At 29.6% G+C, this 13,876-nt stretch overlaps 1 protein-coding gene across 1 annotated transcript; it reads left to right on the forward strand.

The window, feature by feature from the left end:
• Positions 1-7,843: 7,843 nt before the first annotated feature.
• LOC111283796 (uncharacterized) lies at positions 7,844-8,453 on the forward strand. Its single transcript, XM_022872416.2, has one exon. It carries the CDS (start codon positions 8,000-8,002, stop codon positions 8,348-8,350), a length of 351 nt encoding a protein of 116 aa, XP_022728151.1. The 5' UTR covers positions 7,844-7,999; the 3' UTR covers positions 8,351-8,453.
• Positions 8,454-13,876: the final 5,423 nt, after the last annotated feature.

The raw sequence follows: 13,876 nt of genomic DNA on the forward strand, positions 1-13,876 counted from the left end.
GGCTAATGCAATTAACTTAAATGTGAAGAGATGATAACAACTAAATAGCCCAGAATCAACAGATTAGGTGAATACTACAATGTGAGAAGAAAATGAAAAATGTTAGCATTTAGCAATTTAGACAAACTCCTGTACACTGATCTGACTTCATTCTCTTTGAGGAAAGTATGAAACATAAAAACTTTGAATTCAATCTCTTTAATATACATTTAAGTAAATCAGAAATTTACTCACATTCCTCGATTCCTTTCACCATCCATAAAAAATGAATTGAAATACAAGAAGTTGATGATCTAAATGAACAATGAATTCATTTAAATCTACACATGTGCTGTACCAACCTCTCTTTTATTTTGTTCCAGCCAATGGTTTTTGGGAGGCAAACAATTACGTATGTGACTTCTCGATCCCTTTAATCTCGAAGCCAAGCCTTAAATCAAAAGGAAAGGTACAATGCTACCAGTAATGTCACTAGTAAGGGGATTGCAAATCTCAATTGTAACATAAACAGAATCTCCAGCTAATGAGACTGCAGAATTGGGATGTGTCTGCTAATGAGAAGGAAGATATCAGAAACACCAATAATCTGCAGGTTCAGTAGCATAAAATCATGCTACATTGAATTTGGTCGAAACCTGGAGCCAAGCAACCCTAACACAACCAACTCTAAATAAGTTGGCTTTGCAGAAAAAAGCCAGCTGAAAAGTGAAGACTGAAGAGCAACTCCATGCTCCTTTTTCTCTCAATTTTTACCTAACCAAAAACAAAATCACCGAACCCTAAAGCCTGTTTACTAAACAAATTTCTTAACAAATTATCAACCCAAATTGTTACATATCAGAAATAACATAATCTAAGCTTGGCGCTTTTACAGATTATGCAAATGGCCCAGAAACCCGTGCAGATTATGAAAAAAAAAAGAAAGAAAGGTAATCAAACCGCACATTATAACACCCCAGAAAGAGATCGCAAACAAAGAGGGAGACAAAGATAGAGAAGTGAGAGCAGATTTAATTTGGGGAAGAATTTGGGAGAAAGGGGGTAAGGGAAAACCCGTGTATCACAAAGAAGAAAGGGAAGAAATTGTGGTAGAAGGGGAAAGGAAAACCTGTGAATTAGTATTAATTTGGGAACATATACGCGGATAAAAGCCACTAAAGTATGAACTTTAGCGGTGTTTAATAAAAAACAGGCCACTAAATCTATCATATTTGTGGCGTTTTTACTTAAAACATCACTATATGTCTTATATTTACGGTACTTTTAATTAAAATGTCACTAAATAATGAAAATGGTGCGATTCATTTTAAGATCAATTTTATAAATTTATATTTTTAAAATAATAAAATAAAATAATTCTTTTATGATGTTTTAAATTTTAAATTTAGTGGCACTTTATATTTCAAACGTTATATTTTTTTAGTAGTGTTTATATAACAAAAGTTGCTAACTTTATACTTACACATCAAATAGCGGTGTTTGTTGAGAAACACTACTAAAAAAAATTACTGAATCCCTATTTTCTTGCAGTGTCTTCAGACACGATTTATAAAACCTCCAAGTATGATCGTCAAAACTTTCGACTATCATCCTTAATTTTTAAATTTGTGTGCTTCGTTTTAAAGGAACATCTTGATTTTTTTTATATTAGTGAGAGTATCTTCTTGAAGAATCTTTTTGCAAAAAAAAAAAAAAAAGGAAAAGAAAAGTTGAATATTTTGAGCTTGAATGTAATAAATGTTTGTTTTTGTGTAATTCTTGTTTCATAAAAACTGTACAAAAATAGGCAATTGTAGACATCATATTTAGTCCAAATCAGTTGTACTTGGACTTATTCCAAGCCCAATAGCCCAATTTTTTATTATTCTATTTTTTTCATGTTATTACTTTTATTACTTTATCTGTATATACGTTTTTATCTTATTTATCTTCTTGTATTTTATATTTTATTTATTTTTATCTAATTATTTATTTAGTAATTGTTTTTTTTTTTAGTTTGCTTATCTTATCTGATTTATTGTTAATCATTGGCTATATCTATTTTCATTTATCTCATTAGTTTTTCCATTCTTTTTCTTTCATTATCTGGTTAATTCAAAAATAAAAATTATAAAAATAAAAAGAATAAATTGAAAAGCTTAGGTTGGAAATTTGGCTTATGATAGTCTTCATTAAGAAATTCTTGATAATAAGTGATAATTGTTAGTTTTTTAAATTGAATTGGAAACAATTTGAAACTCTACCAATTTCCCTTTATAAATAAACTTGTATTTAACACAACAAAGAGGGCAATAAACGCATAAAAAATCAAAAGAAAACACAGGGTTGATCAAAACCAAAAACCCATTTTGTTTGGCCTAACTCCCAGTTGCCAATTACCACCTTTTCCACCTAAACCAATCTTACTTAGCCTCTTGCAATCATCGTTACACATAACCCATAATCTAAATTGCCATAGTCCACACATAATGACAGCAAGAATCAAACATAGAAACATTGTTTGCATTGAGAATAAATTCATTTTGGATTTAGGCTATGTAATCTTTAGGATTCAGGGTGTATCAAATCAATACTAGATAACTAAAGAGAAAATGGATCTTGATTTATTAAAGATAGTGTTGAAGAAAATAGGTGTTTTGGGATTTTGGTTTTCTTGAGTATTAGAGATTTGAACTGGTGATGAGGGATTAGGTTTCAACAGTTGAAGCACCAAGATTGATGAAAACCATTGCTTTGAAGAGTTTCTAATTTCCTTTATATCATAAGAACTTTAATCAAACAAAGGAAATGATAAACAAGGTTAGGAAAGAAAGAAGAAAAGAATTTATTGTTAGGGAATTCAAACTCCATAATAGTACTATTGGTCAAAAATGAAGAGGTAGCATGGTTGGTAGCAACATCAGGTGTGTCAAAGAGATAGTTTTAAGAAAGTAAATGAGATTAGGAAAGCTATTGAGATTGCATGCAACTAGAGTTTAGTGGTTAATTTTTCTAAACTTGTAAAGAGAAGCAGAGGCAAGTGTTATTTGAAGAAAGGATAAAAGGGAAAGGAAAATGTCTTGAATTTATAGCCCGAAAAACAACCTTTTAGTCTACTGTGAATTTTGGTTTTAGGCTTGACAAGCTTTAATCCAAGCCTAGCACCTTGTCCAAGCCTAGCTTTAGATGATATTAAGCTTATTAAAATCACATACTAGATTGAAGTCTAGGTTTCTACTCCAAATCTTGGCATTTCTTTCTTTCCTCATCTTCATTTAGTTTATTTTTATTTTCTTATTTCTTTTATTTATTAGTCATGCTTATTTGTAGGAAAGTATTTTAATTACTTAGATATTATTAAAATGTATAAATGTGTTATGAATTCAAATATGCTTTAAATGAAATAAGCTAATAATTTAAATATTAAATATTTTAAAAGGTAAATAAGTCTCTCCAATGATGAAATTCCAAAAAACAAGAATGGTTAATTTTCTAAAATTTTTATTTTGCCATATGGTAGCAAAGTTAAATAAATTTAAATATCAATAATTAACATTTATTTTCAAACATAATAAAATAGAAATGATAAATTTTTTTGATAATAAAAGGAACCCAATGAAATTCTAAGAGATCAATAATGGTTGATTCTCTAAAAATTCCTAGATAAGAAATTTATTTTTAAATTTTCCCAGAATAGTGATAAGATTATATAGAATTTCAATAATAGTAAATAATAAAGATACGTTAATTTCAATGATAGTAAATAATAAAGATAGGTTAAATTCTAAAAATAATAAAAATAAAATTTTGAAATAAGAATAAAGTAAATTTGATGATGAAATTTTAAGAAATCAAGAATTGTTGATTTTCTTAGAAATCTTTAGGTGAGAAATATTTCTAAATGTTTTTAGAATGGTAGCAAGTTTATATATATTTAATAAAATGAATTAATTAAAATAAAAATGAAGATTAACAATAAATTAATCAAACTAAATCCAACAACAGAGTTTCTTCAAATGAACAAATGTGTTCTTTGAAATCTCTTAAGGTGATTAAAATTTTAGAAATTCCACAAAATAACAGATAACACCTAAAATTCTTTATTATATGCAAATGAAATAAAAGCCATAAATAAAAACCAATCTACCCAAGATTGAGGATAATTTAGAATTAATTGGTACCATTTTATGATGGGTGTTATGGAAATACTATAACATTTTTCACATGTAACTGAACTTCCAAACTTAGTTTTGAAATGCAAACCAAAAACCTATTCTTTTAGGAATTTTTACTCAAACTTGGAACCTTTTTCAAAAAGATAGATCCATTAGGTGACCAATCACATTTAAATAAAAAAGATTAATTGTAACTTCTTAAATTTATATCTAGTAATAAGTCCACGAATTTATATGTTATAACATGTGAAATTAAAAAATAATATGAAAAATTCACAAAAAAAAACCTTTTCAAAAAATTGAAGATAGTATTCCTTTATAAAAAAATAATTATTTAGATTTTTTCCAATATCTAAATAGGATCTCCAAAATTATTTTTTACTTAGAAATATGATTTTTTTTTATTTAAAAAAATCCCTATAAAAATTATTTTTAAATTATAAATTATTATTATTTATTAAAAATTTATTATCATTTTTTTGCCAACTTTAATGATCCATAAACAAACTTAATGTCAAGAATATCTAAAACATAGGGAAAATAAATATAAATAATAACATAACAAAATATAAAAAAGGTAGACAATATACCAAATAAAATTTTTTGGACTTAAACTTTAAGTCAACCAAAATTCAATTGGCCCAAATCTAATGTGCTCTTAGATGGAGCTCAATTAGGCCAGGTCTAATAATAATCAGGTCGGCAGCATAAAGAATGGGTTTAATAGATATGGTGCGAGCCGGGCCAAAAGGCGCCAGGTTGGGTTAGCCTACCTAGTTTTCTTTTTTATTGCTTATAAAATCAATTTTTTAAAAAAAATCATTTCCACTCCCTTAAAAAAAAAAACTCTCTTTTTCTTAAAAAATTTCCCAAGCACACCAACCACATTTGAAACAGTCCAATTCCTGCGATTGTTCTGTCACGTTGACTGTCGATGACCACCGTCAACCATCGAACCGATGTCCTTTTCAACCCAAATATTCACCAACCTCTCTCCTTAATGTTTTCGTTACAAATTCAAGCTCAAATTTTCATTAAAAAATGCCTTTAAACCAGTAGATCTAAAATAAGAACTAAAAACTTCTAACTATCGAAACACCACATCCCATAATTTGATTTTTTTTCAATTTTAGTATGTCGTTAACTTCTTCATTCTCTCCATTTCCATTGTTCCCAATCTCTAAAAACTAGTGTCATTGTGGACCACCAATGTTACCGTTGTTAACCACTAATGGTGATGGTTCTCTTTCTCTTTTATTTTATTTTTTGATCTTCGTTTATTTATTTTTTTAGAAGTTGTTCGACACTATTTCTCCTTCCTCTAGGATGAGGATTTTTTTTTTGTTCCTTCCTTTTTGTTTTCTATTACTATTTGGGTAAAGGTGAATTTTAGGTAGTTTAAGGATGGGTTTTTGGTTGGGTTATAAGAGAGAGAATGACTTGGCTAGGCTGGTAGAAGGTGCTTTTCATTGGTGTTGGGTGGTGGCTTGGGGCTATGGGTGATGGGGTGTTTCGATAATAGGGGTTTATGAAGCTAGTTGTGTTTTTGTTTGGTAAAGTTTTGCCCCCTCCCTTGTGAATTAGCCTATTCTCTTGTCTGTGATTGCAAGCTCAATTTAAAAAGTTAAACCCAACAAATCCTAGATTTTTTAAGATTTGAGAAAGTCTGAATTTTTTACTGCCAAATTAGGTAGTGATAGAGCATGGGCAGTCAAATTACTTGAATTCGGCTGTTTAAAGTTTTGCCCATTCAAGCTGTCTACTTTTTTTTTTTGACTTTTTGAATTTTTTTAGAAAAATAAAAATTGAAAATGGGATAGGCCAAAAGTTTCATTGGGCCCTCAAGCCCAAATAATTTAGACAAATTAAGTGATTTTAAGTCAAAATCAATTAGAATTAGACTTAACCCATGCAACCTATTCGAAGGCATAATAAATCCCCAAAAAGTTTATCAAGACAATAATTAATTGTAATGTTTGAACCGGTTTAAACCGAATAGATTCAAGTAAATAAAAAATTCCTTAGCAAATTGTTTTGTTCTTGTTTTAAAATCAATTTGGACAAAATTTGATGTCTACAATCTACAAAGAAAAAAAAAACTTTTGCCAAAAGCCAAAAAGTACAAGAAAAAGAAAAATGTATGCTTCCATTGTGGAAAGCAAGGATAGTTCAAAAAAGGTTGCCCCGCAATCAAAAGGAAAAAGAAGCACCTAATGTAAAGAAAACTTTGTTGTAATAATTTTTGAAATCAATGTCATTGAAGACAAAGAAACACGGTGGATTGATTTCGGTGCGATTAAACATGTATGTACCAACAAAGCATTGTTCAAGACTTTTCGAAAAGAAAAAGGTAATGTGTTGCACATGAGAAATTCATCTGCTACTGAAATCAAATGTAGAGTACCGATTAATTTTAATAGATTCAAGGTTGAGGTTAAATCATTTTTTTCTCTTTTTGATATGTTTCTCTTACCCCTTGAATTTATTAAAATCAATACTTAAAAAATGTAAAATTTTTATTTTTATATCAGTGTAAGTTGATCTATCTTAAAAAAATACAAATTCATTCCCATCAAAAGTTAAAAGAAAAAAAAAATTATATTGTTTCAACCAAAAGTTCCACAATATTCTTCCATGGAAGCCCATTCAACCATATAAATTAAAAATATGGACTCTAATTAATAGGTATCAACATTTATTAAAATAAAAAACTCTTTTCTAATTGGTTAATTCCCTACAGGCAATAACTACGAACATTATCAAATTTTTACAAGTACAAATGATTTATATTGTGAAAGGTTATCCTTTTTAACAAAATATTGTCAGGAAGTATTTGGGGAAAATCTGTCTCTCATTTATATACAACTCTCATTTATATATTATAGGTTTTTAGATTCTCAAATATAAAAGAAAATTACTTATATTTTAAAGTATTTATTGTTTTGTCATAAACTATATAGTAATCTTATTTTATAAACTCAATAGTTTTAAAATTAAACCTATTTTCAATGAGAAACTTTTTTAAAATAAAAAATATTAAAGTAAATTATCTTATATCTAATAACTATTTAATTTACTATAATTTTATATTCAAGTTGAGCTTTCATATTTAAATGAAACAACAGAGTATTTTTGCATTCTCAGATTATAATTTTTTTTTAAAGAAAAAAATTGGAGTATTTGAGCATCTATTTTTCTTTTACTTGGATAAATTGTGTCTTCTGAGGTTGGTTTTTTTTTTTTTAGCAAGGGAAGACCTTTTACATTCGCCTTTGTGTAGTTGTCTTAATTTTTGGTGGTCTTAAAAAAGACTGGATTTTTTATTACATGCTTTTCTTGGCGGCAGCAGAAGAAAGCCAAGAGAGTGTTAGATTATAAGGACAAGGAGATATTTTGGGTGCCAGCCCAAAAGCCCGCCTTTGTTTAAGGTTTGATATTGCGTCATACGAGTTACGTTAACATGCTTGCATCGCTTAACGTTGCGATGCCATCAACATCCCACCCACGTCACCAAGTGACGCAACTTCACTACGCACGTCATTTCGCGTTTTAATTGTGCCCCATGGGGTGCGCCGAGTTCCCTAGATTACCCAGAAAATCAACCTAACCTTGATCAGTTTGGCTGCCAGGGCAAGTCAGTCTTTTTAAATCTGACCCAGATGGCCAAATTCCCCTCGTATAAATAGGTGGGCAAATTTGAAAGAATTTGTAAGCAGAAGCGAAAACACGGGAGGGACTTGTACACGCTGTTTCAGCCTCCTGTTACCAGCGATTAGAGAAAAAAACAAAGTAGCCTACTGTTTCAGCTCTGAATTTTACCCTTTGTTTTTTCTCTTCTTTTTCACATGGCAACCGACGAGAAGAGAGTTCATGTCTACAATGGTGAAGATAAGGAGCAAGAAGATCAGAAGATGGAGCAATTCTTTGCCCTGATAAGGAATTTTCAGGAGGCACGTAATAGGAGAAAAGACGCGCTGGGACAAAGGGAGGAGAAGATAACTAATAGAAAGCTAAACAAGATAAGGAGGTTAGATGATGAGCATTCAAGTTGGGTACCAACTTTTGAATGGGCAGATTTTACTAAGGATATTGAGTTTCGGAGGCCACCCATCATCTTTCCAAGCCCAAACAACAAGAAAGATGACAAGAAAAAACAAGATGAAGATGATGGATTAGATCTTAAGCTCACCCTTTAGCTACCTTCAGCTTTTCTCTTTTTCAAAAGAATGTTAATTACAACTTAAAATGAAAATTAATTACTTTTGGAGTTTAAATGATCATGTGTTATTCTGTTCTTAATGATCAATGTTCAATCTCGTTACTATCAGCTATTAAGTTTGAAGGTCATGGGTGAATGCAGTTTTCCCATTTAAAAGAGGTTTCTGTTTTGAAACTAAATCTGGTATTCAATTTTATTGGCAAAGCAGAAAAAAAAAATCAAAGAGGTGGGGTTGCGTGTCATATCGTCCACTTCTTTAACGTGGAAAACGAATGGAAAGAATTTGAAGTGAAGTCGCGAAGTTGTTAGAAACAATCCCATAAAAATTAAAAATTATAATTATAAAAATTTAAATTTAAAATTTATAAATTGAAAGCTTTCATTATATAAACTAAATCTGTAAAATTTGAATAAAGTTTTACATTTTTTTAGATAAATATTTTAGTAAAACTATTAATAAAATTTTTACAATTGAATAAGTATAAGTCAAATTTGAATTATAAATAATATTTTTAATAATTTTTACATATTATTAATATTTACATTAAATTATATTAATTTATTAATTTGAATATTTTATTAAAATTTTTATTATATTGTTTTTAATTTCAAAAAACTTAATATAAGTTTTGTCCGTAAAAAAAAACTTTCAAATTATCCTGATTGAAGTGCATTGCTGGTAAGATAAAGGATTTGGTTTGGTTTGTTGCTTCAAAATTCAAAGAGACTTTTGTGGTCTAAAAAAAGGTAGGACCCTCATGTGGTTAGATATTTTTCATCGCTAGCTAAGTTCTGTTAGGAGCATTTTACGATCATAACGATAATATAGATTTTTGCCTTAACAAATGAGTCATCAACCAAGTGAGGCAATTTTGTCATTTAACCTAAGATAATGTGTTAGGCCTATTTGAAGTATCGAGACTCACGTTAGCTCAACTACATCAATTTGTCACTTGAAGTCATATGAGAATGTTGACTTATTATCTCCTAGTTGGCCTTTGGATTGCCAAATCAGGTCAGGCTAGTAACATTGACTCTTGACCCACCATCTCAAGGTTAGGTTATCCTAGCCTGACTCTCTTATCCTACAAGCATAAATAACCCTTTCTTGCCAAGTAGAGATATCCCATTTTTTCTTTTCTTGCTTCTTAAGTTTTTTCTCATTTTTTCTTTTCTCGAGTTTCAACTTAAATGTTGGAGTACAAACTTCAGAGAAACCTCCAACCTTGCTTCAACCGACCTCTGAAATTGTGGTTTTAGGTTACTATCCTTTTCGAACAACTCAGCACCAACATTTTTAATGCACCAGATTAAGGGTAAGAGTTCTACGACAATGTCAAAGTTAAAAAAAAAAAGTCATAGCTTAGAAGCCCCAAAAAGGTCACAAGAGGAACCTTTATCTTTCAATCAAGCTATCAAGCTCCAGCCTTCTTTAAAAGGCTCTTCATCATTATGGAGTTCGATTTATTAGAGAAAGCTTATAAGGATCTCGAGGTGATGAAAAAGATTGCTCAGGCTAGCATATTTAAAAAAGGTATGTTATAAATAGGTATTTATTTTAAAAATTATTCATAAAAGAATTAGTCTTTAAGCTTGGTTTTTATTTTACAGTTCTTAATCGTATCTATTGCCTCGAAATTATCGTTAGTCAGAAGGTCACCTTAGCCTCTTCAAACAAGTTTAGCCTATTATTTATTTCACAAATCCCCTTAACCTTTTTAATACAAAGGAAAAAAACTTTTCACGTGTTAATAAGCTCGACCAGTTAGTAAAAATCTTTTTTGTAGGATGAGCTATAACATAGTATTAGCTCTTATTATGAGGATATTCTTAATAACAAAATATTCCTTGAATAGATCCAAGGCAAGGAGAAGACCTAGCTTTTTACAAATTATTATAAAATCTACTATGTACTTAAAAAAAATTAGAAGTGAACTAAGTGATAGTTAAATTATAAGCTAAAAAAGTTTCTTAAAATTGACCAAAATTGAGTCCCAATATACTTATATTTTATCGTATTCTACTAGATTGGTAATCTTCTCCTGCGATGACAATAGCAACCCTATAACCTTTTGAAGGAAAGTCAAACCTATCTCTTACAATGGTAAAGTGAAGAACAAAGCAGAGGTTAGGGCACATTTCAAGAACAATTCAGCCCTTTGTACTCCTCATCACGTCTTTTGAGGTGACTCCTAAAAGGCAAAAGGTATAAAAAAAAATAAAAGAATCATCATCATAATTCTTGACATCATATACCTCTTCTTCACCCATACCTTCCTCTACGTCCTAGTCGAACCTTTTGGCTTGCTCAAAATCCTGAGCTTATCCAATCTTAGAAGCTTCTTCGTTATCTTGCTTAACCATTGGATCTTGAGTAGGTCCTTTAGTTTGAGCAGAAGTAAGAACCTCTATCATATCAGAAAAAGATAAAGATGTCTCAAACATAAAAAATTCTTAGAAATTATATAATGATCCAAAGCTAGAACTTAAGATTAGGCTAACAATTAGATTGACACTAGCCAAAACAATTAAGGGTATGATAGAAAAAGGGAGTTTAACTAAAAAAAAAAAGTTAGAGGAAAGGCAAAAGAAGAAAAGGTTAAAGAAAAGGATGGAAAGCTAGCTGATTGAGCCAAATTGACTACATTGGTAAGGATGAGAGGATTTTGAAGGTCAAAATCTATTGTTGCTAGAAGCTCTTCCATCTCATAGAAGATTTTTTTTTTATTTATTTTTAGTCCTCTGCTGACATCAGGTTTAATCAATAGGCTACTTAAGTGTAATCTCTTCCAACAATGATAAAACAAAAGACCTTATCATTTAAAGAAACCTCTACATTTTCCTAGTCGAGCTGATTATTCTAACCTTTACTTGAAAGTTAGATAAACTTGAATCTGAAAACATAGTTAAAGATAAAAAACATATTGAGAAAATGAAAAAAAAAAAAAAGTTAACTAAAGTTTAAAAAAATGAGAAGATCAATAAAGATAGGTTGACATAAAAGCAAAAAAAGTAGAAAGAAAGCTAGAGAGTGAAAAAACTGAAGTCCTAGAAGGCTTTATATAGCCAAGTCCCATATCGGATAGGCAACCTAGATTGAGCCACATCATCATACTGATATCAAGAATGACCTTTTAGTTTCTCTATTCAAATTTAAATAATCACCTAATTTTTATATTCTCATCTAAATTTCTCTCTCCTTATTAAATATATATTCAAATGAATCTGTAATTGGTTTACCTAAAATATATAAGTGTCATGTCAGTCATAATATATGAATATCACGTTGGCTTTATTGTCTGTATACAACAGTGAATTCTACATCGACCATATTGCATTAACCATTAATCATGTTGTTTAGGTCAAAACATCCACACTGCTCATGTTAAAATTATCATAAATATTAACTAGATAAGAATTATGTCAAGGCATTCATAAAAACAACTTTTTCTTCAATACCATGAAAACTCCAAAAATATCCATGTTTAACTTGTAGCTCGATCTTAACCATAATAGATTAGCCAATGCCATTTCTCATTAGTTTGATGTGTCAGACTATTTGATTGGAGGATAAACTGTTAGGGGCAATTTATGGTCGTAAAGGTAATATAGACTTTTTACCCTAGAGGATAAATCATCAACCAAGCGGGATAATTTTATGATTTTAACCCAAGTTGATGTGTCAAGCCAGCCTGAAATCTCGGGACCCACATAAGCACAACCACCTCAAATTGCTACTTAAAGGTACATGGGAATGCTAACATGTCACCTTCTGGTTCATTTTAGGATTGTCAAATTAAGGCAGGCCAGCATTACCAACTCTTAACCCGCCATCTCAAAGTTAGGCTACCCTAGTTCAACTCTCTCAACTTTTAGGTATAAGTAACCCCTTTATGCTAGATAAAGACATCTTTTGTTTTCTTTTCTTGCTTCTTGAGTTTTCTTTCCTTTTATCTCTCTTCTTGAGTATTGATTTGAGCATTGAAGCATAAACATCGGATAAACCTTTGACCTTTGCTTCTAACCAATCTCTAAACTTATGATTTCAGGTTAATGTCCTCCTCAAATAGTTTGGCATAACAAGTTTTTATTTGATTTATTAACAAATTTTAAATTATGAATTTTGTTTTTTTATAAATGAAGATGAAAAGAAGAGGAATAGTTTCATATAATCATTACTTGAATTTAGCTTAAATGATAAAGATAGAATAAAAGTTTCAATTCAAACTTAATTTTTTTCATATAAAAAGAATGATGATTATTGGTTAGCATGCATGATAACGAAGGTAAATTTACTTATTATGAACATTAACATGAACTTTACATTTATTTGTTAATTTTCAAGTGTTAAGTGGTTAAAATCATATGATTAATATTCGAATTTGAAAACTTAAAATAAATATTTTAGTTTAGAAAAAAATATTTTTCTTTTTTATGAACATTAACAAGAACTTTATATTTACATTTTAAGTTCTATTTTCCCTTTGGTTAATGCAAAAGATCATGGCATAAGAAAAAAGAGTTCAATGCTAATTAAAAAGAAAAAGGTTGGGGAATATTAAAAAGATTTTTAAAGCTAATGTGCCATTAACCACTGTTAACTAAGGGTAAGTTTCAAAAGGATGTGCATAAATTAACCCCTCTTAAAATATGCCATTTACGTTATGTATAGGATCCAGCCCCATTATTTTGGCTAATTAAAGGCCATGGGCCTTTTGATTTTTAGTGTGAAATAGAGCCTTACAAATAAAAGTGGGGGTTGGTTTTTGGCATAGAAAAAAGAGGTGAGTGGCACCGAAGAAAAAAGAAAAAAAATTAGAAAAAAAAGAGAAAAAAAAGGAAAAAAGAGAGCTACCAATTGGATAGAGGTCGATTTGTGGTTCGATTAAGTTAAAATTTTATCAGTGTATTCATAATTAAATGTTTTACATTCTAAACAATAGGGATCAAGTTTGAAGCTCTGTAAAAATAAATTCAATGTGTACTTATTGAGTCTCCTATTTAATGGGATTTCTTCCATTGTCTCTCTAATGTTGAATAGCTTTAGTTTTAGCTATAAGAGAACTTTTGTATATTTATTATTTGATAGTAGAGATTTTTCTGGTAGTCTATGAGTTTTTCACGTAAATTTTAATGTACTTTATTTTCCTACATTTTAGATTATTTATTATTGTTTATTTGCTCTAGGTTTATTATGATATATTCTTCTTTATTATTATATTTGTCACTTTAAGCCAAACAAGTAGTATTAAAGTTACAGTTATTTTTAAGACATTGATACAGTTTTTACCTAAGACAGAAGCAAATTTTATTTTAGATCATGAAAGGTGATATAGGTTCCCTAATAAAATTGACGGCGTCAGATTATTCAATTTGAAAATCAATGATGGAAAATTATTTATATTGCAAAGACTTGTATGAGTTGGTATTTGGTGATTCAACTAAACCAAAAGATATGAAAGATGAATGCTGAAAGAAACTAAGTAGAAAAACATTGGCCATA

The sequence above is a fragment of the Durio zibethinus genome, chromosome 3, assembly GCF_047325235.1.
Source record: "Durio zibethinus cultivar Kanyao isolate XHJ-2024 chromosome 3, ASM4732523v1, whole genome shotgun sequence".
In the NCBI taxonomy this organism is placed as follows: Eukaryota; Viridiplantae; Streptophyta; class Magnoliopsida; order Malvales; family Malvaceae; genus Durio; species Durio zibethinus.